Below are 21,553 nucleotides of genomic sequence, written 5' to 3'. Positions count from 1 at the left end.
TCCTCCTCTGAAAACCCCTCAGAGTCTGAAAGTACCATAAGGGAATTATCAGATCTAGGCTGCTTTCTTTTAGCAGGCGGGATGTTTGGGGATTCAAGTAACTGGTTCAGCTTATCCAAACCCTTTATAAATGCTGCGGACCATGCCGGTTCTGTGGGAACAGGGGCTTGGTCCGTATTCAATGAGGAAGGTCCTGGTATAGACGTTCCAATAGAACCTGTGGTAGCAGGGAGGCCCAAAGGTGTACTAGCATTATTAGCCACCGAAGTTGCAACAGTAGATAGCAATTGATTGGATTGAAAAACCATCTGTGCTAAAGAGGAAACTGACTGTGTCAGGGAGGCCACCCAGGCCGGTTCCTCCGTCAGTGGGGCTGGGTTTGCGCAGGGGGGACAGATCAGAGCACACCAAACACACAGACTTAAATTGTTAAATTAAGCTAAGTAGACAGCGAGTGTGTGGAGAGAATAGTGTGAAAAAACAAGTAATCAACTAATCTTGTCATAAAAGTTGTACTTGTAATTATTTTTAACACAATATAATACTTAGGCAAGTAGGAGAACTATGATATAACCCTTACTAGCTCACTTTGTACACAGCAATATCTTTAGAATATGTGTTTAAATAAATCAGATACTTAGCCCATAGGCCAAACAGGGGAGAAGTCCAACAGCAGTATCCTGGTGCCTACTCCCTCAGATCTGTTCTCTCTTCCCGGGCTTCTCCTTGGTGCCAGAACAAAGGGTTAAACCATCTCTCTCTGGAAGGCGGGGAAGCTCTATGTCTTAGCTCCCTCCCTTCTGATAATGCTGTCTCTACAGCGGTTTCTCCATATAAAAATTAAAAATTATGTGGCAGAGTAGTGGAGACTTCAAGAGTTGAGGTCTCCGCAGCGGATAGTACCCGATGCCCCCTCCTATGTATGAGGGGGGATCCTGGTATGGCCCCCTCTAATTCTCCTCACTCCTTTGCGCGAATCCAAAATGGTCGCTGTCACTTGAAATCCCCGATAACCGGCGCTCTATGCCTGCAGTGGCAGCGCCGGTTATCGGGGAGGCTCCAGGAGTGACAGCAGTCACAGGGTAGGGTAGTGCCTGCGCTGCTCTGCTGTGAGTGTGCTCTCTATAGCAGAACACACTCCCAGGTCTGCCACCTATAAAAGTTAAATGAATAAAATAAAATTAAAAGGAAAAAAAAAATAAAGAATACATGCAGTACTAAAAACACAGCCCAACTCCATGGGCACCTGAAAAAAACTGAACAGGAAGAGGCAGGGGGATTGTAGAGGGGAGGGGTCTGTCAGCAGTGCTAAAGTTAACTAGCTAGGTGCCAACTCCCAAGCTCCCCTCCACAACCCATGGTAAGCAGTGTCCCCCAGACTGGATGAAAGAGAAAAAACAATATGAACCCTGCTAATAATATAGGTGAGCTCTAATCAAAATTATTTATCTTAGTAATGAGGGTGCATTCTTAAGTCATCAATTTGTTTTATTTATAATTAAGAATAAGATTGTTTTTTGTGGTGATCAGTGATAAAGATGTCTGAATAAATCCATTCAGATTCCATGATGTAAGAAGATAGTGTGAGAAAAGTCAAGGGGCGTGATGAGTTATTAGAGTTGCTGTACATAATACAACTTCAGTTCAGCATCTGGGATTGTTGAAGTCAAATGGCTGCCATCTACAATTTTCACTTGTAAATATTTAAAAAGATAAAGTTTCCTATTCAAATCCATCTTTTATCTATAAGAAGTTGGTTCACATTAGTGCCTTGCAGATTTCTCTTTTTTTGAATTTTTTTTAACCCTTTTTATTTCCAGTTGACCACAGTCAAGGCATTTCTGTTTTTCAGCAATTTAACTTCTCAAATAAAACAAAATAAAAAACTATAAAGAATATACAGGTATAAGAGGTTTGCTAATGGATTTTTTTTGAACAAACCTATCCTAAATGTGTTTCACAGGGTTAGATGATCACCATCTTAACAAATCGTTTATATTGTGCTGAAGGCCCTCTAGATCACCATGCAAGGGGTGAATGTAAAATGACCCTAGTATCATCATCGCCATTTATTTATATAGCGCCACTAATTCCGCAGCGCTGTACAGAGAACTCACTCACATCAGTCCCTGCCCCGAGAGAGAAAGAACGAGAGAGAGAACGAACGAACGAGAGAGAGAACGAACGAACGAGAGAGAGAACGAACGAACGAACGAACGAGAGAGAGAGAGCGAACGAACGAGAGAGAGAGAGCGAACGAACGAACGAGAGAGAGAGAGCGAGAGAGAGAGCGAGAGAGAGAGAGAACGAGAGAGAGAGAGCACGAGAGAGAGAGAGAACGAGAGAGAGAGAGAACGAGAGAGAGAGAGAACGAGAGAGAGAACGAACGAGAGAGAGAACGAACGAGAGAGAGAACGAACGAGAGAGAAAGAACGAGAGAGCGAGAGAGAAAGAACGAGAGAGCGAGAGAGAAAGAACGAGAGAGCGAGAGAGAAAGAACGAGAGAGCGAGAGAGAAAGAACGAGAGAGCGAGAGAGAAAGAACGAGAGAGCGAGAGAGAAAGAACGAGAGAGCGAGAGAGAAAGAACGAGAGCGAGAGAGAAAGAACGAGAGAGAGAGAGAAAGAACGAGAGAGAGAGAGAAAGAACGAGAGAGAGAGAGAAAGAACGAGAGAGAGAGAGAAAGAACGAGAGAGAGAGAGAAAGAACGAGAGAGAGAGAGAGAAACGAGAGAGAGAGAGAGCACGAGAGAACGAGAGAACGAGAGCACGAGAGAACGAGAGCACGAGAGAGAGAGAGAACGAGAGAGAGAGAACACCCGGAGAAAACCCACGCAAACACAGGGAGAACATACAAACTCCACACAGATAAGGCCATGGTCTGGAATTGAACTCATGACTCCAGTGCTGTGAGGCAGAAGTGCTAACCACTTAGCCACCGTGCCTTTAGTGTCAAATGCTGGTCAGTTACGTTATGGCCCTTCTACCTTGACCTGCTGGGTCACATTCACACGATTCCTGCCTTCAAAAACATTTATTAGTTACAAAGATTAATGCGCTTGAACCCCTTAAAACATGTTATAAGTTAACCAATAAAAATATGCACCCAGCACAGTTTGTATTCACAAATAAAAGTAATGTAGATTTAATGTTGAAAAGTAAATAATTTGCATCATAAATCTGATAACTACGGCTCTGACTAATGACCATGACTGCAAATGATCATTAGGAAAAATGATAACCACTATTATACTAAAAACACTTATTAGAAGTCTGATAGTAATACAAGAACATGGTGTCAATTACTTAATACATGTCGGATAAGTCCATTCAATATGTTGCTTTGTCTGATTAAAGTAAGAATCTCTCTGGTTGCTGTAGACTTTTCTTTGATAAACAGAGCCGTACATTACATCATATTTAAGTATCTTCCCCACCATGACTGATGTGCAACCGTGTGTTGTAACAATACCGCTCATTGTCTTGTCATATATCCTTGTATAAGTCCTTGTATACGAGACAGTATGATCTCATTAGTACTGTTGCAGTTGTCTGGCCCATAGGGGGGATCAATAGTTAATAAGCCAGCAACACGTAATGTTCTCATTGAGTCCCCTTGTTCAGTAACTGGAATGTTGTTTTGCTCCAACCAGCTTTTCAAGTTGAGCTTTTTGGTTTCCAGATCCTTCTTTGTGTAGGGGGCAGTGGTTTCTTGATGGCCGAAGAAATTTAAAAGTTTATCTTCTGTATTTTCATCTGGTTCCTTCAATATTTCCACTTTCTGTACGGCGTGTCCCATCACCACCCGCACCAATGTCTTCTGACCCTCTTCAAAGTTAACCAGCACAACACTAAAAGTAATAAAAAAAATAAAAAAAAGTGTTAATCTGAAAGTAGAACATTATATAAAGTCTGTTGCACAACATTTTATTTTTTTGGTAAACAAAGTGGTTTGCACCTTGATTGACATCAGCAGCCCAATCCTTTAATGCACTTTGCTGTAAAGTAATTTCCTAAATATAGGCCCATTCACCTGCATGTCTGCGATGACCTCTGACTAATTTCCAGGGCAACTAAATTAGAATGGGTAAAGGCTGTATGTGGCAGGAGATGAGTACATTGTGCTCATCTATACATGTAAAACAGATAACTATACTGACACTTGTATTGAGCTCAGACAATTTGCAAAAGATAATGCCCATGACTAACAAAAAAGTAGCTGACTTGGGTCCAATTTTGATAGTAAGAGCATAGTGTGTGAATACACTTCAGGTAACAACACTGTGGCTATAAAAAGTCATGCCTCTTTCACATTTTTTTTCCATTTTAATTTTATATATCATGATTGATTTATTTTGGCATTCATATCAGTGTATAACACAAAATATGTATAAAAAACAAAACAAAAAAAACAATAAATGATCACAAGTATTCCTCCTTGCAAGCAGCTTTCTTTAAAAGGTCACACTTGATTGGAGAACATTGGAGTACAATTAAAGTGTTTTAATGGATACAAAATAAATACATTCGTTTGTAAATGTGCTAACTGTAGGACCTCTTACAAACACAAGTTTCATCATGAACATGAAAGAACTTTCAAAGTAAATCAGAGAAAAGGTAATTGAAAAGCACAAATCAGGGGATTGATAAAGATTTCAAAGACTTAAAGCAGCAATTACCACTATAGCAAGCTAAGAACATTTTAAGCATGCATCTGTCATTTTTCTTACATAGCCTCCTCTAAATCAATATCTCCTTTTCAAAATTTCTCTGGAGAGCAGACACATATGGCTGCCAGTTACACACACAAACTCAGCATGTTATGTGATATGATGGTGGAGGCGAGGATTTTACAGTGCAGATAGAGTTCAGAGAAGCATTCTAAAGCTCACTACATTATGTGCCTATGGCTGCCATGGTATTCACATGGCACTGCAAAATTCTTAAATATTAATAGCAGCCTGTAAAAAACAAACCAAATGAAATGGTAATTACCAAGCATCTTACTGCCTGCCACAGTGAAATACATTAAAAAGAAATCCCTTGTTTTCATGGGATTGCCGCTTTAATACCTTTTAAGTACCTCATAAAGGAGAGAACATGTAACAACTGTGAATTTGTCTAGGAAGTTGTTGTTTCTCTGTTTCAGTGACTGGATAACTCGTCAAAATAGATTAAGCAATCTGCAATCTTGGAGAATAGCAGACTGCAGCAGGTTGAGATCTAAAAACTGAAAAATTATTTATATTCCAGCAGAGTGATACCGCAAAGAAGACAACAAAAGCCACGTTGGAGCGGCTTTAAAAAAATTCTTCTGATCTGGCTTAGTGAAAGCTCACCTTCAATCCCATTAAGATTATGTGTGATGATTTGAAAATTGCTATTTACCAATAGTCCCAATCCCACCTGAACTCAACATAAACCCAGTCCTCAGGGTTCCCTAGCAGTCCATGCTTTCAATATCTCCTTGCTAGAGTACAGGTGTATTCAATACTGACAGACACATTTTAAGAGATTCATTGGTGGTACTTCTTATTTCACTTGTAATTCTATGAGACCTGGAATACATGCACTGTTAGTGCTCTACAACGACTGGATTTGCAAAACACTGCAATAATGTAATATTGTATCTTACTTACAAATTAATTAAGAAAAAGTTGAGGTTTTTTTGACCTTGCAGATTATTTTGTGTTCATCAGTGGTAATTCCCAAATAAATCCACAGCGGTATGTAAGGCAATTAAAATTTCAAAAAATACCAAAAAGTGAGTGAATTATTTTTATTTCTATCGTACGCATTACGAATGAAATGTTAGGGTATTATACAATCCTAAAATACATACAACAGCCCCAGAGAACAGAGATGATGGATAATGTAATCATTTATAACGAGATGTGATGCAATGTACTGTTTGTATAGAGTTCTATGTTTTACCCTTGATACAGGAAAAATCACAAACATTCCAAATAACAAAAATAATATTCTTTTTAGATGATAATGGATTACTGATTCACATTTTGTTTATTTCGACAAAATTGTTCCCCTATATAGTTCCTGAATACATCTCCAACTGGATCAAGTCTGGACAAATCCCATCAGGAACTAAAAGCCAGTGTCACAGGCTAAGAGCCAGACATTTGGTAAGGAACAAATGGTTACGTGCAGAATACACCCAGAAAAAAAAAAAATTATATATATATATATATATATATATATATATATATATATATATATATATATATATATATATTTTTTTTTTTTTATGTAAAATGTACTGGTCCTTATAAAATACCATTTTAAAATACAGGATGAATCTGGTGTTAGGGTGGTGTTATAAAAAGGGTGACATACAATAGAATTAATACACTTAAATGCACATTTGTGTCAAGTAAATACCTGGGGGTGAGGGTGGCATAAAGAGAGCAATGTATTTTATGCAGCTTAAATCGCTTGCATAGTGGTTCCAGATAGCACAGCTCCGGCGGCCCCCATGCCCGCCAGATAGCACAGCTCCAGCGGCCCCCATGCCGGCCAGATAGCACAGCCCCAGCGGCTCCCATGCCCCTCAGATAGCTCAGCTACTGTATGCTGGTCACATGACTAGCGCAGGATAACATTGTTTTTTAACTGACAGCTGCCACTGGTATCTACTAAACATTGAAGTAAAACTGGTCTAGACACAGCTGAACAACACAATTTATGGCAGGACATATTAGTAATTGTATATTCATAATGAAAATACTATAAAGATCACTTTATAATGCAGCTAAGCCTAAAATAAAAAAGGAATGTGAAATCCAAATAGCGCTTCACTTTTAACAGCTGCCCGCTGGAATTCAAAGGGAATATACACCACTTCCCAAAAAATTCATAGACAATAATATGACCTACAGGCGCTTATAAATATTCTTTCTAAATATAATAAAGATAATACTTAAATACAAGTCATTCCATTATGAAGGGTATCTGGTAGCACTAACATAACTATGTAAAACTCTTATTTACTGATCACAGAATGTACAGCTCATTTAGTTTACTGCCAATGCACCCGTTTATCTGACTAGTGAATAAATAGGTGCATGCCCACATTCTGCTTCTGGGAACTGCCCCTGTAAAAAGCCTCTGCGGTTATATTTTTGTGAGACTGAAGATTCAAATTGAAATGTGGATGGTAGAAAGAGTAAAAACATCACTTCTAGTTCATTCATTTCAACTTTTTCTTTTATCAATTAAAATACTCCTTGGTCAAAACTCATTTATATATTTCATAATGAGAGTCAGCAGACCTTGGGATTGCATTTATTCATGGCAATAAGGCTTTTATCGGATTGGCAGAATTAGGTCTATACATAAACATATTTTGCATCACAACTATGTGTCTTGCTGTGGACTTCCTCTATAGAAAACATCTCAAAAGGACATTCCAAACACTTGTAATATAGTAACAAAATATAAATAACAAAAATATTCAGAAAATGTTGTTTTAGGTATTTAAAATATAATTTTTTATTTGTCCTATTAACCAGTGGGCGCCAATACTAGGGTGCAAAGGTACCCTCAAATTTCCTGGGGCTAGGGGGTGGAGTACTCACAGTTAAGGTGTTGGTTTTCATTTAGAATAAGTGCAAAATCATTATATACTCTTTACCTTCAACTACAAACAATTATTGACATGGTAATTAGATTTCAGATTGGTTTCCATTTACCTTGCAGATACTGGATCTATGGTCACCACCCATCCTTGGTATTCATTCTTTTCGTCAGCAGTAATTTTGACCTCTTTGTTGACATAATCTTGCCACTCCAGGGGGGTTTTGTCAACCCAGTTGGTCATGCTTTTATTTTACACTGTTGGAATGGAGGAAAAACACAAACATGGACTTTGATTAATCAAGGGATCACTAATGGGCTGCTGTATAGGTATCTGTGGTATGTTGTTCTGTACAGCGCTCCATGGAAGGTGAACGCAGTGTAAGTGGACCTCTAAATCATGATCTATTGATCATGTGAAGTTTTGCCTATACTAACTACACACCGGATGGACCGCAAATGGAACAAACTGCATTAAGAGCCTGTCCGACGTACATTAAGTATAGGTCAAGTATTTTGATTAAAAGACCATGGGGTAAATGTATTAACCTCCGGATTGTTGAACTCCCGCGAGTTCGCCGTCTTCAGCACTTAAATTTAAAGCGGCGCTGCCTTGTAAAGGGAAGTTTCCCTTTACAAGGCAGTGCCGCTTTAAAGTTCAACAATCCGGAGGTTAATACATTTACCCCCATATCGTATATGTTACCACTCTGACCATCCTGTCCTTATGTTATCAGAAAACAGGCAACACCTCATTGCCAAATGTAACTTAAAAATTAAAAAAAAAAGTCTCACATATGCAAGTTTTGATCCTTGAATGCACAGACACATGCTCTCTCACTAGTGTAACATGACTAAAGGCAAATACCATAGTGGACCACAAAAACAAATCTTACCTTGGACAACCAAAAGCAGTATTCGAAGATCTGATAATTCTGCACCTCTGTAATAAGAAAAAAGTGTAAATAAACAATAAAAGACTAAAAAGGAAAGCACAGCTATAGTACCAGCCAATATTTGAATTTTATTTTCAGAGACTCTTTGCTGCTTGTCAGTCACATCTTTGAATAACATGCAGTACACTCTACAATTACATTTCTATTGTTTATTAAAATGCACCTTTCAGAAGTCCAGAAATCGTGCTGAATAAAAACAGATGTTGAAAAGTTACTAAAAACTGCATCCAGCATACAAAACAAAAGGGAAATTACACTATAAATTGCTCTACATTAAAGACCAGAGACCATCTGTAAAGTAAGGAGTTGGCAGTTGTGGACTATTGTGAGCTATTTTGGATATCAAATACAAAGAACACAAATTTAAAAAACAAACCAACATATAATTGTGGTTTATTTTGCACTTATTCCCTGGTTCACCAGCAAAAGGTCTTAAAACCACTTGCAAAATGGAGGTTCCTTATACCCCATTCACACTTCCTCAAAAACCCAGGTTATTGATGTGGCAAGCTCCAAATACCTGGGTCGGGGCTCAGTGTGAATGGGTCCAAGGGCATCTACCCGGGTAGGTGGAGGGTTATTAGAGATCATTACTCCTTGGGACATCTCACTGCCGCCATGTTCCCAGCTTACCATGTGTTAAAGTTGAATAAACTGCTTTAAGCTGTGAACAGGTAAAGATGCTCTCATAAGGATCAATGATACCAAAGGCAACTGCATCTCACAAACAGTCATCAGGTGATTTGGACATTGTTAGTGCTCTAATGTAAAATTATAAATGGGCCCTAAAGACTCATTCAAATGAACTAATTGCAAAGAAACTGCTCAGAAAATGCTGCAGGCCCGAGAGTATTTATTCCTGTAACAAACTGCAAGTACTGCTTGCACAGCAATGAAAACCTAATATGCCAGAAAATGGTGAATGTGCGATGTTCTAGGATCTTGTCCTGACCTGCGTACAGCACTGCTGTTCACATATATACAAACTCTGGTTATCATGCTCTAAGTCACATTATGACAGGACAGTGAACAGCACTTTTTGATATATAAAATGGGGAGCTCAGGGAGCTGCGAGCTGAAATCCAGCGAGATATTACCGTATTAACGGTAATATTTTTAGAGCGCGAGTATTTAGCGGAATTCGCTAACAATTGAATACCCCCCTTAATGTCAGTGTAAAGAGAAAGCTATCAAGTATTTGCACTCTACACGAAAAAACAGCCAGTATTTTCCTTATGTGCAAAATAATAAACTCATTTGCACCCCTTGCATTGCAACATAGTTACGTCTAGGAGAAAATGTATTCATTTTTTTTTGCCTTAATTTTCTAAATGAATAATACTTCTATGACCACAAAATTAAAGCTGCTTTATAAATAACATTCATACTTTTTAGCAGCTCCAGACATTTCTCTTTGTATACATAAAAAAGTAAACCCTCCTCCTTTCTTTGAAATTCAGAGTAGGACATTTATTAAGAAAGAGAAAGCATAAACAAACCATAAAGGAACAACATACATGTCAGGTGCCACGTATTTATTTACATTAACTCTACTACCATTTACCAAGGAAGCATTTTCTTGGGAGGAGTAACAGTAAAATGTTAATTTAAATAACTGCAGGACATTTAAAAACAAATACTGCACATTTTCACTTATTCATTGAGAGAATTTGGATCAGCACTACTTTACCTTTCATGTAAAGACTGTCTAGGACCGTGGATAGTGAAGCAGTCAGCTTCCTTCCCAGTATCTGGTATAGAATCTCACTTAAGTGAATGGAAAGGTAGTTTATGATCATTTGTGAAGTGTCTACTAGCTTCACATGTGTTCCAAAATACCACATGTAGATATAGCCAAAAAGTCATTATAAACGTAATATAAAAATGCATCATTTACACCAATGTAGTTACATGCTAAATAAAATTAAAAGGATCCGATTTCTCACTACTTACAATGAAACTATATTACACTCGCAAAGCTTTTACTGATTATGATTGTTGATTTAAATGCCCCTATTATACTTTTTAATTTTTGTTTTATATAAATAAATCATATATTTGTATATTGTTCTGCTCATAGATTAAAGTGTTATTCTTGCACATACATGAATCAGAGATAATCTGCACACTGCCTGGCTAGATCACCCTACAAATATAACTAATATTACAGACACACATGTAAGACTGTCATTACCAATAACCCATCCTCCAGGACGCAGGCTCCGATCTTGCAGCGCCGTAAACTGACACACCTCCGCCGCTGATCTCACATCCTGGCTCAGAGACCCATAAGACCCCGTTCTGTAGTGCAGTCTGTGATAACACACGGAAGTGGATTGTGTACATATAATTCTGCAGTGTTGCAAGACTTTTCTATTCCACTTTTTAGCTGTGTCTCTGCCATGCTCACTATTACTTATTTCTAAAAGTATACACATAATATAAATATATTACTTTTTATATCTAAGTCTACCCAAGCAATTTTACATATTTTTTTTTTGTGGACAGAATAGTGATCTTTGTTGCTAGCATAGGTGTATATTACCGAAGGTCTGACATAGTTAATGTACAGAATGTTTGCATTACAGTGTTGGGTTGGGAAGGTGGGAGTGTCTTCTAAGGTATTCTTTGACTGTACCAGAATGCAAAATTCCAAGTGTGCACATGTCCTTAGGCTAGGTGCAGGTTTTCTGGATCACATGTGACATACATAATTAAGACCACCTGTGGATCTGTTACAATGTGTCAGTCAGTAATGAATACACCTGTGCTCCAGCAAGGAGATATGGAAAACATGCACTGTTGGGGAGCCCTGAGGACTGGGTTTGGGAAACCCTGGGCTAGGCTAAATGGTAGTGCAGCCATTTGGCAAACTGGACAATTAACACTTTTTTGCTGAGTTTAGGGCCATATTCATCACATGTTTTGACAACCATATAAAAAGCGCCACTGTCATACAGAATGGGTGTCATGGGTCCAGGTGTGCCAAGGGGGGCAGTCATAATTGGGGGTTCTGGCCCCATCTGTTTAACCACAGCCCCAGTAGAGACAGATTATGAGTGGGGATGAGGTAACTGCATGGTAATAGCTTCCTATTAGTCCACACAGTCACCCCCCCATTTGTGGGGCGCACAGCTTTGGGTGAGGAAGGGGTATGTGTAATCCACCTATGCTGTGAACACAGTCTGGCTGTATTGAAGATTCATCATAGTGGAGCTGCACGTTTTTGTTGTTCTGGGAAAGGTTTTTTTAACACAATTTTGTAACATTTCTTTCATTATTTAAAACTGCAGCCCTGTTTAGTGGGGTATGTTGCATATTCACCATTTTAAAACAGCACCTGAACTGTGGTGTGGACAGTCAGACTATTAGGAGGCCACATCAGTAGGCTTTGTTGTTTAAAGTATTCTGTTTAATCAACGTTTATGGTAAGGCTCCTAAACATCCTGGTTTTCCCAGGACACTTGCCTTTTTTACACCCAAAATCTTTAACTCTCAATTCATCTTTTCCCATCATTTAAGGTTTCCGAAGAATCTGCATTAAAAGGACAAGATGTATTAGGTTCCTTATAAGGTTTCAATTTATTTCAGGTCTAAAGGGAAGTATGGGGTGGATTTTATGGCCTGAGTAAACTTTTAATCTCATTGGTTCCCAGATTTTCAATTTAAAATTATCAGTGGTGTCATTGGCTGCAGACATCATTGATAGAGCATATTCACAGTTCTGTTTTATCCCTGCAAACTGACTGGATCAATTTGCAATATGTGGCACTTACTCTCATGTATGAAACTCTTAGGGGTATATTTACTAAACTGTGGGTTTGAAAAAGTGAAGATGTTGCCTATAGCAACCAATCAGATTCTAGTTGTTATTTTGTAGAATACACTAAATGAATGAAAGCTAGAATCTGATTGGTTGCTATAGGCAACATTTCCACTTTATCAACCCTGTAGTTTAGTAAATATACCCCTTATTGCCTTACAGAGGTCCTTCTTACCTCTTTGTCTGTTAATAAGCAGTGTTGTTTTATTACTACGTTTGTTCACAATTGTAAATTGCAATGGAATTTGCTGATGCTCTATATATAAATGTTAATAAATAGTGTGACAGAAACCTGTCACTTACTCAGCCTCCAGCAGGCATAAGGAGAAAATAAATTTCAGGTTCCTGTGGCAGATATACACATGGGGCTAGATTAAAGTCTGTGTGGGGTTAGTTCTGTGTTTGCCTTTTAGGGTTCTCTGTGACAATCTGTATATGTGGTGGAATCAATGTGCTTGGATGTGGAATGTGCATTGATTTACATGACGGCATATGTGTGTGCATTCGCTGTATGTCACTTACATAGTTAGCAATTAGGATTGCCACTTAGAGGGTTTTATACAAACCTGTGCTGTATAAATCAGTCACAGGCCAGTGTATCAGGTAAGAAGCAAAAACAGAAATATTGTAGGAATACCAGCTTTGGGAATGGGAATGTGCCTGTTGATGGGATTGTGTGTGTACATTTGACATTGCTAATAAGATCCTTTATGGTGGTGGAAATCAGAGCCGTAACTAGGCAGGTGCGAGCGGTGCCGTCGCCCAGGGCGCAAACCCAAGGGGGGCGCAGTGGCTGCCCGCTACCTGCCTTTTTACTGACAGCTAACAGATGTCAGAATCAGACACCGGCTCTTCCCCCCTTCTAAACTCTGCCCTCTGCCCCTCAGCGTCTGATGTCATGACGTTGCTAGGCAGTAGAGGAGCAGAGAAGAGCCAGACAGCGATGGCTGGACAGTAGGAAGAAAAAGGTAGGACTTCAAGCAAAAGCTTTAAAGGAGGGGAGGGGGACGGTTCTGCTATTATGGAAGGGGGGGTTGTGTGCTGCTATTATGGAAGGGGGGGTTGTGTGCTGCTATTATGGAAGGGGGGGTTGTGTGCTGCTATTATGGAGGGGGGGATGTGTGCTGCATGCTGCTATTATGGAGGGGGGGATGTGTGCTGCATGCTGCTATTATGGAGGGGAGGATGTGTGCTGCTATTATGGAGGGGGGATGTGTGCTGCATGCTGCTATTATGGAGGGGGGGATGTGTGCTGCATGCTGCTATTATGGAGGGGGGGATGTGTGCTGCTATGCTTTATGAGGGAAGGGGGGTGTATTAATAAAATGTGTGATATGAGGGCAGGGAGGTTGGGTCTGTTAGTACATGGGTGGGAGGTAGGTTATTAATTTAATGGTGACGTTAAGGTGGGGGTTAATTATTTAATGGGTACTATTTTATTTGTGGGGTGCTGGTGGTTTAACTTAATTTATTAACTTTAAGTTAAAGCTGGGGTGGTTTGGGGCTATTAACTGTGGGGCAGAGTTTGGTGAGGAGGGCTATTTATTAAATGTGAATATGAATTATTTAATTCCAGGGATAGTTGTGGGAAATTGTTATATTTATTAAACGTAAATGCTATTTAATTTATTGCTGGGGCTGTTTGGAGGGAGGGAAATAAGTTTATTTATTAAATAGGAGTGCTATTATTTTAATGTTGGCGCTAATTATTATTTTTCTAAATTTCATGTACCATTTTGTTATCCAGCTAGTTGTGATACAATGATTTAACTCATGATCTTGTAAATTTTAACTATTGCTTTAAAAAAATAATATATACCGGTATATATATATATATATATATATATATATATATATATATATATATATATATATCTTGTAATATTTATTTTGGTTGGTGAAATATACACATATAACAGCTATTGCCACTCTGGATTTGTAATCACTGTTCCACACAGACCACAGAAAGCAGCCGCAGGACCATACTATGTTGTTACACCGCTCCACGGTCACTAGTACTACACATAAATAGGGGGTGATATTACTAAGGCAACTGATGAACAAACACCGTTGCTCTAAAAAAAAAAAAAAAGAGAAAGAGAAAAGGGGGCGTTTCTAAGAAGACGTCACACACTTCCAACCAATAAGCATCTTCAACGATAGACCCGGCCGTTGGCTCTGATATAAAGCACTGGGAGGCGCCACTCTGGTCTATCCTGTCACAGTCGCCGAGGTGCAGGGCTACGGTGTGACCATGTCGCGGTACGGGCGGTATAGCGGAGGTAAGTGTTATGAACAGTTGTTTCGGGTGGAGCGTGTATTGGGAGCTTTATCTGGGATGTGTGAGCTGCGGAGGCGTTTCGGTGCTTTCCCGCTGGTTATAGCGCGTCTGGCTGCAGCCGCCATTTTCTAGTGCGCCTAGGTCACGTGTCTGGCGCTTTGTGTAACGTCGAGAGGCCGTTAATGGCGTCTGGGTGACTGCAGTGTCCGGATCTTGGTAATGGGCCTATATTTGAGTTACTTATTGGCGTTGGATCTTGCGGTCCTACATGCAACTATAACGATGTGATACTTCCGTGCTCCCCTGCTGTACCTGCTTGTGATCCCTCGTGTGCTACACCTGGGTGTGCCTGCAGTGCTCCTGCGCGGCTGTATACAGCGCCATGTTGTGGGAGCACCTCGCTGACGATGCTGCCTGGTGTCCTGGGGATCAGTAGAAGCAGTGAGGCTGGTTGTTGGGGTTGGTTTAGTTTATAGATGGAACCTAGGACTACGGGTTGGACACTGATTTAAAACATTGGTTGTACCGATGTCTTAAACACTGGTTACAAAACGTTGTTTTAGTGCTAAATGTTGTTTTTAGAACTGATGTGTGTGTGTGATATATATATATATATATATATATATATATATATATATAATAAAATTTATTTTCTGTATACTTAAACATATAATACACTAACTTATGAGATCATCCTTATAGTAATCTATATGCAGGCTTAGTGTGTATATTACACACACAAATGGTGCAACAATTATAAGGATGTATGCATTTATTTCTTTTTTAGCAGTAAAACATATTTTTGGGGCTAAAGCAAACTTGTTGGAAGGGGAAAAACACAACTAGTAAAACTTTAATGAAACAGTACACTATTATTAGTATTATGGTTTATGCAGTGCTATTTATTTTTGAAATGTTGATTTGAATGGTAGCAACAGGTTAGTAAAATGAACATATGAAATAACACACAGTACATACTGAAACTTGAGGTTTTTTTGCAATATTGGAGTATACTATTGAGGTAGATTAATTATGGGCCTCAACATTTGATGAGAGGAAACAGCAATTAAACATTGGAGGAGACTTATTACAAATTATCTGGAAATGGAGGTGTGGGGAACTCCAGTCCAGTGCACTTTTAAATTGGCCTGTAAAGTTCACGTCTGGTCTGCAGACACCTATTGCTAAAGGGCAGAAATATAAATCTGGCTTTTGATGTGTACATTATATTAATGTACTTTATCCAAATTTAAGTAGGTGTTGCATATTTGAAAAGTACTCATTTATGTGGGGGGTGAGTTTAAACTGTCAGCTATGACTTGTATTTTGACCTTATTTATATTTATTCTTTTAGAAGCAAAAGTCTATGTTGGCAATCTAGGAACTGGTGCTGGCAAAGGAGAATTGGAGCGTGCTTTTAGTTATTACGGCCCTCTGCGTACAGTCTGGATTGCAAGAAACCCTCCAGGATTTGCCTTTGTTGAATTTGAAGACACACGCGATGCTGAAGATGCTGTGCGTGGTTTAGATGGAAAGTATGTATTGCAGTGTACAGTATTTAGTGTTACTGGTGAACGGAGGCTTCTTTTTGCTCCAAATCAAAAGTTTGTCACGTTCTAACTTGCATGCCTTTGAAGGGAAGCTTTCACATACAATTCATTTAAGCTGGCATGCAGCAGTTTTGCCAGAGGGCTTTGATAGTAAGTGATTATTGATTTAAGGTAGGATATAGTCTAGAAACTCGCTTAACATAAGAATTGCAGCTGTTTATCTCAATTAAGCCTTATGGGTGTGGGGACTTCTAAATATCTATCTGTTTCAGTAGTTTAGTACTAGTATTATGAAACTTGAGCTGTATCACCTCTACAGTAAAGATGAGAAATTCCCAATTGAGTAGAGAGCTGTGAGTTTAACATTATCTTTGTAGGATATATTGCTCTGGTTTATCTTGACAAATATAGGTAAACATGACTAATTTGTGGTGCATTTGAATAATGTAGCTTTTCACTGCGATTGCTATAATCTTCTCTTTATTTGCATTAAATGACTTGAAACAAACTTGACACCTTTTTTATTTCTACAGAGTGATCTGTGGGTCAAGAGTCCGAGTAGAGCTGTCGACAGGCATGCCGCGCCGATCCCGTTATGATAGACCCCCGGCACGTCGTCCCTTTGATCCCAGTGACCGATGTTATGAGTGTGGAGAGAAGGGTCATTATGCTTATGATTGTCAAAGGTATAGCAGACGAAGGAGAAGCAGGTACTTGAAGATTGGTTGTAACCAAGGGTTCATGTACTCCTGCAGTGTAAAACATTTTTGATTGTTTGTTTTAAAGCAGCAGTCCTTTTGTATATAGCAGTGTTCACCTTAAGTGACTAGGTTAAGGTGTGGGTACAGTCTTGAGCAAAGGGGACTTGGTAGAACTGATTAGCAAATAGAACAAATACAGATATGTCAAACATATGTCACTGGGCAGAAATGACAGACTAAAGTTTGATATGCCATAAACCTCTACATTTTTCTCCAGACCTTATTTTACTGTTCAGAGACCAAACCTCTTGCACAATTAATGTCATGCGTTGAAACTACCTAAAGTTTTAATCACATCTCCATATAAATCTGGGTCTGAGCAGTTACTGAGCTTGGTGTTTAATCATGAGGGACAACATAACGAGAATACTGTCTGTTGCCCTAAAACTAACTGTTTGACATGTTTTGGTTAAGCGTTTAGATGAAATGAAGTTGCATGTGCCTGCATATTATAGGAAGTTCAAAGTGAAAGTGAGCACCAGAACAATGTAGCAAACAGTATCTTGGCTAAGCATTTCAGCAGCTGCTTTAGCCTTTATGTCTCATGACAGATTTGATATAGCAGCAAAAAAATTAAAAATGGTGGACTGCTGCTTTTCTGTTCTGGCGCATTATGGCTTATGTAATTACTTTGAACTGTTCATATATCTTAATAATCAACCTGGTCAAAACCTTACAGGTTTCTTCGTTTGAGTCAGTCGCCTTGATTCAGAATGTCACGAGCATTAAGATTTCATGCTGAGGCGCCTTGCAAATCCGACATTATGATTCTGCTAGACCTTGAGGTGATCAGCATAAGAGGCCAGATCCCCTCAAGCCTCCTACATCTAGATCCACCTTTAAGATTCTATAGAGGCCATGAAATCTAAGATCTACTGTGATCGCCGTATCAGAGTAATATTGGCATACAATTGGGGCTCCCCTCCGGTTTAGAAAAGAACTACAGATTGACCACATTCCCACCTAGAAAAACCTTCATGCGTCAATCAAGCCTCATCTGGCTCATATGGCTGTCAGTTTGATCGTCGTTAGATTGAAGACCTACAGTAGATGAAGTGATCGGCTGGTAGATCCTTCTAGACCGTCTAGATCTTCTAGACCTTGTGCCAAAGAGGGTCGACCTGCAGACTTGCAAGGTTTATTTTAACTACAAATTCTAGTCTTTATTTTTTTATTTTATTTTTTAGATTTTAATTTTAATGTAAAATGAAGATTCGTTTTTAACCAATTTCTTCTAGGTAGAGCTATTCAAGGCAAATAGGCTTCCTGATTTCAGACATTGGTAAATGCCTGGTTATAGGTTGCTTAGTTTTGAACGTAAAGTAACTTATTTTTTCAAATATTCAGATCTAGGTCCCGCTCACACTCAAGATCCCGCGGAAGGCGATACACTCGTTCTCGAAGTAGAAGCCGGGGCAGGAGGTGAGTTCTAGAACTACATTTAATTAAAAAATCTTTATAAACTGCCATGTGACTTCAGACTCTGTAGGTCTGTAGCTTTTATCTGTAAAACGTATAAATGTGTTTCATATAGAAGGCTGCATTTGTTTAGGTTAAAAAGGCGTAATGTTTCTGAGTGTTAAGGTGACTTGACTGGGAACTACCAGTGCTTGCTTTTTTATGTCTCATATTTGTCTTTAATCCCAAGTTTCACACTGTTTGGGCACTAAAAGTCAATCTCTGAATTGAATTGTCCATATGGTTATTTTGATATGACATGGTGAAATAACAAATTAAGAGGCCCAAACACTTGTCATGTCAAGATAAAGCCTTCTTTAGAGGAATGTAAGATATTGCTTTGTACCTAAAGCATCTTATTTTCCTTTCTCATGTAGGTCCAGGTCTGCATCTCCCCGTAGGTCAAGATCTGCTTCACCTCATAGGTCTAGGTCTGGAACTCCACGCAGGACCCGTTCTCCTTCTGTTAAAAGATCTCGGTAAGTGGAGACTTTACACTTTCAAACAGATTCAATGCTTTCCTGGATTTCCAATTCCTTGCCCAATTATGTTGCTTCCAACTACACAACATTGCCTGCATCCAGCCCTATCCTATCTCAGGATGTAACCAAAACCATTATGCGCTCATTTTTCCAGCTTGACTACTGTAACATACTCCTCGCCGACCTTCCCGCTCCCACCACCTTGCGCATCCCCCCCCCCCCCTTGTTCTATACTCAATGTGGCAGTGAGGCTAACCTTCCTTTCTCGCTGCTCCCCTTCTGCCTTGCCTTACACTGGCCCCCCTTCCCCTACAGAATCCTTTTTAAGCTTACTCACCTACAAGGCTCTCCCACTCTACTGCCCCTTATATCTCCAATCTCCTCTCCATTCACACTCACACCTGGAATGACTATGCTCCATCTGTTTGTCCCCTAATTTGTGCCCCTTCAAACAGGCATTCAATAATCACCTTCCACTTAACCCTCTCTCCATGCTCGCTCAACACCTCACTCCTGTGCTTGTTCCCCTCTTCTGAATCCCTTTGTGGCAGCGTCTGCCCTCCCTTTAGGATGTAAGCTGTAGTGATCAGGGCTCTCTTCCCTCCTGTCTCTCTACCTACTCTTCTGCTCCAACTTCACAAATTGCTTTGACTGGAGCCTTTGAAGTCATAGTATTACTCGTTTAATGTTCTGCACTGGTTTTCCGGTATGGTCTATTGTTTGTATTGTGTACAGCACTGCAAAAATCTTGTGGCGCCTTATAAATAAATGATGATTTCCTGATGATAGACCTTTCTTTTTTCTGTCCCACCTAGGTCTAGATCTCGTTCAAGATCCAGGTCAGTGTCGCGTCCCAGAAGCAGGTAAGGCTTCATGGCTTGTAGATAGTTCTATTTATTGGTGTTTTCACACACCCTGACGTGTAGTTGGGTAACTTGTCAAAGCATAATGGATAGTATTAAAAGGCTGCATGCTATTGGGTGTTAAACTCCAATGGCATCTTACAAATGTTGCACATGTAATCCTTTTATGTTGTACAACCACTAGAACAAATGTTTTGAAAAACAAATCTTTTCAGAATCTAGTTAATAACAGATTACACACTGAAATATGCAAATGTATTAAGCTTATAGCACTTAACTAATTTATCATTTTTCTCCATCCAGATCAAAGTCAAGATCTGCTTCTCAAAAAAGAAGGTATATATTTGAACTCATTTAATTTTCACTTTTAGCTGCAGTGCCTTCAAAGTATGGAAAATACTTTTTTTTTTTTTTTTGGACTAAATTGTGATCCCCAGTGCTTTGAAGTCATATTTTCTTCCAACAGCAATTTATTAAAGACAAAACCTGATGGCTTTAGTAACATTGCAGTTTAAAAAGACTTCAAAGCCCCAGGAATCAGCAATTCTACAGAACAGCTGCATAGAGAATTTACCCTCTGGTCTTGAGTGGACTTTTACCAGTCATCCATAGATGGCAGGACACTGCTACCCAGTATCTTGCTTACAGATTTTGATTGGTATTTACACAAGCAGTACTCTAGTGTTGTAATGTCCATTTTCCCAATTGGACACTTAGATGGTCTGTTATAAATTACTTTAGTTCTGGAATGCAATTCTTAAACTATAGTTGTCTTGTACCTGCAACTTCTAACTTGTGTTTCTCTCTACAGTCGCTCACCATCCCGGAGCCCAAGAAGGAGCATTAGCCCAGAGAGGAATGGCTAGACTGCTGTTGTAAAGACTTGTTATAGCAGTAACTCGCCACTTTTTTTCACCTTGGAATTCTTTGTTTTAAATTGTCACTTTGGTAGGCTAGCGTACAATGTATGTTATATCCTGTCATCTGAAAGTGAAAATCTTTTGTATCTTGAAATTAAAACTACTTGTTCAATGACTTATGGCTAAGGATTCTGCTAGATAAACTTTGCAAGAAGCATTGGCATGGATGTGAAATGATCTGTTTCAAACCCATGTAATGTAAAACATGCCTGATGCACATATCTACATGGTTGAATTGGATTAGTGGGACTGAATTGGCTAATTTGGTTACCAGACTAGCATTTCCCTGGTTGGCCAAGAATGAGTATGCTGTTGTAATGCTATAGGTGGCTTGCCCCGGCTTATTTTATATATATTTTCTTTCTTTTTTTTTTTTTTTGTATTGATTGAGGCCACATGTTTACTAGACTTTTTGCACAGCTAGTTTTACTGCAATGAGCAGCTTGTATAAAACCTGTCTTCAGAAGCTGTCTATAAAGCTTTAAAATTATTGCAGACATTAGAACTTCAGCATATGTGATCTAAATAAATGTTTGGTTTTTTCAATCTGTTCCTTGCCAGTTTCTTTTTTAAATGTTTCTAATGATGCATTCTTATCTGTCAACTATTGATGCATGTCAAAGCTTTGCTAGTGCACTTTATTTTGAAACTGCAGTAGTTGCCAGTCAATTACTAACTCTTCTAATAAACTCAAGGGGAAATGTTTTTTTTTCCCCTCCTCCCCTGTTTATCATATTTAATGATATGGGCTCATGCATCAATAACATGTTCTCATGTTCTCAATCATACTGTGCCAAACTCAATTCTATTGATGCAGTTACATGGCATTTTCCCTCATAGCAGAGAATTGTAATCACATTCCAACCTAACC

General features: G+C 39.1%; 3 protein-coding genes across 7 annotated transcripts in view; 1 reads left to right on the top strand and 2 right to left on the bottom strand.

Annotated features, from left to right (window-relative positions):
• GALM (galactose mutarotase) overlaps positions 1-21,553 on the bottom strand; it is a 254,174-nt gene that overhangs the window by 165,791 nt on the left and 66,830 nt on the right. The gene's annotated exons all lie outside the window — the stretch shown is intronic.
• On the bottom strand, positions 3,114-10,838 carry GEMIN6 (gem nuclear organelle associated protein 6). Of its 3 annotated transcripts, XM_075203696.1 has the most exons (5): positions 10,739-10,821; positions 9,065-9,208; positions 8,485-8,531; positions 7,705-7,846; positions 3,114-3,849 (listed from the first exon to the last, which is right to left on the bottom strand). In XM_075203696.1, exons 4-5 carry the CDS (start codon positions 7,830-7,832, stop codon positions 3,474-3,476), a joined length of 504 nt encoding a protein of 167 aa, XP_075059797.1. In that variant the 5' UTR covers positions 7,833-7,846; positions 8,485-8,531; positions 9,065-9,208; positions 10,739-10,821; the 3' UTR covers positions 3,114-3,473. The 3 variants fall into 3 exon arrangements, with proteins under 3 accessions (XP_075059797.1, XP_075059795.1, XP_075059796.1); XM_075203694.1 differs by lacking the exon at positions 9,065-9,208 and having other exon boundaries at positions 10,739-10,838; XM_075203695.1 differs by lacking the exon at positions 10,739-10,821 and having other exon boundaries at positions 9,065-10,286.
• Positions 14,520-21,225, top strand: SRSF7 (serine and arginine rich splicing factor 7). 3 transcript variants are annotated; one of them, XM_075203692.1, is made up of 8 exons: positions 14,520-14,649; positions 16,003-16,183; positions 16,732-16,884; positions 18,307-18,381; positions 18,795-18,896; positions 19,715-19,762; positions 20,066-20,098; positions 20,574-21,225. In XM_075203692.1, the coding sequence occupies exons 1-8, from the start codon at positions 14,622-14,624 to the stop codon at positions 20,626-20,628; spliced, it is 675 nt and encodes a 224-aa protein (XP_075059793.1). In that variant the 5' UTR covers positions 14,520-14,621; the 3' UTR covers positions 20,629-21,225. The 3 variants fall into 3 exon arrangements, with proteins under 3 accessions (XP_075059793.1, XP_075059794.1, XP_075059792.1); XM_075203693.1 differs by having other exon boundaries at positions 16,732-16,908; positions 19,715-19,738; XM_075203691.1 differs by having other exon boundaries at positions 16,732-16,908.

This window comes from Mixophyes fleayi, chromosome 3 (genome assembly GCF_038048845.1).
Source record: "Mixophyes fleayi isolate aMixFle1 chromosome 3, aMixFle1.hap1, whole genome shotgun sequence".
Lineage (NCBI taxonomy): Eukaryota > Metazoa > Chordata > Amphibia > Anura > Limnodynastidae > Mixophyes > Mixophyes fleayi.
Note: the sequence above shows the minus strand (reverse complement) of the source record. Positions and strands in the feature narration are given on the sequence as shown.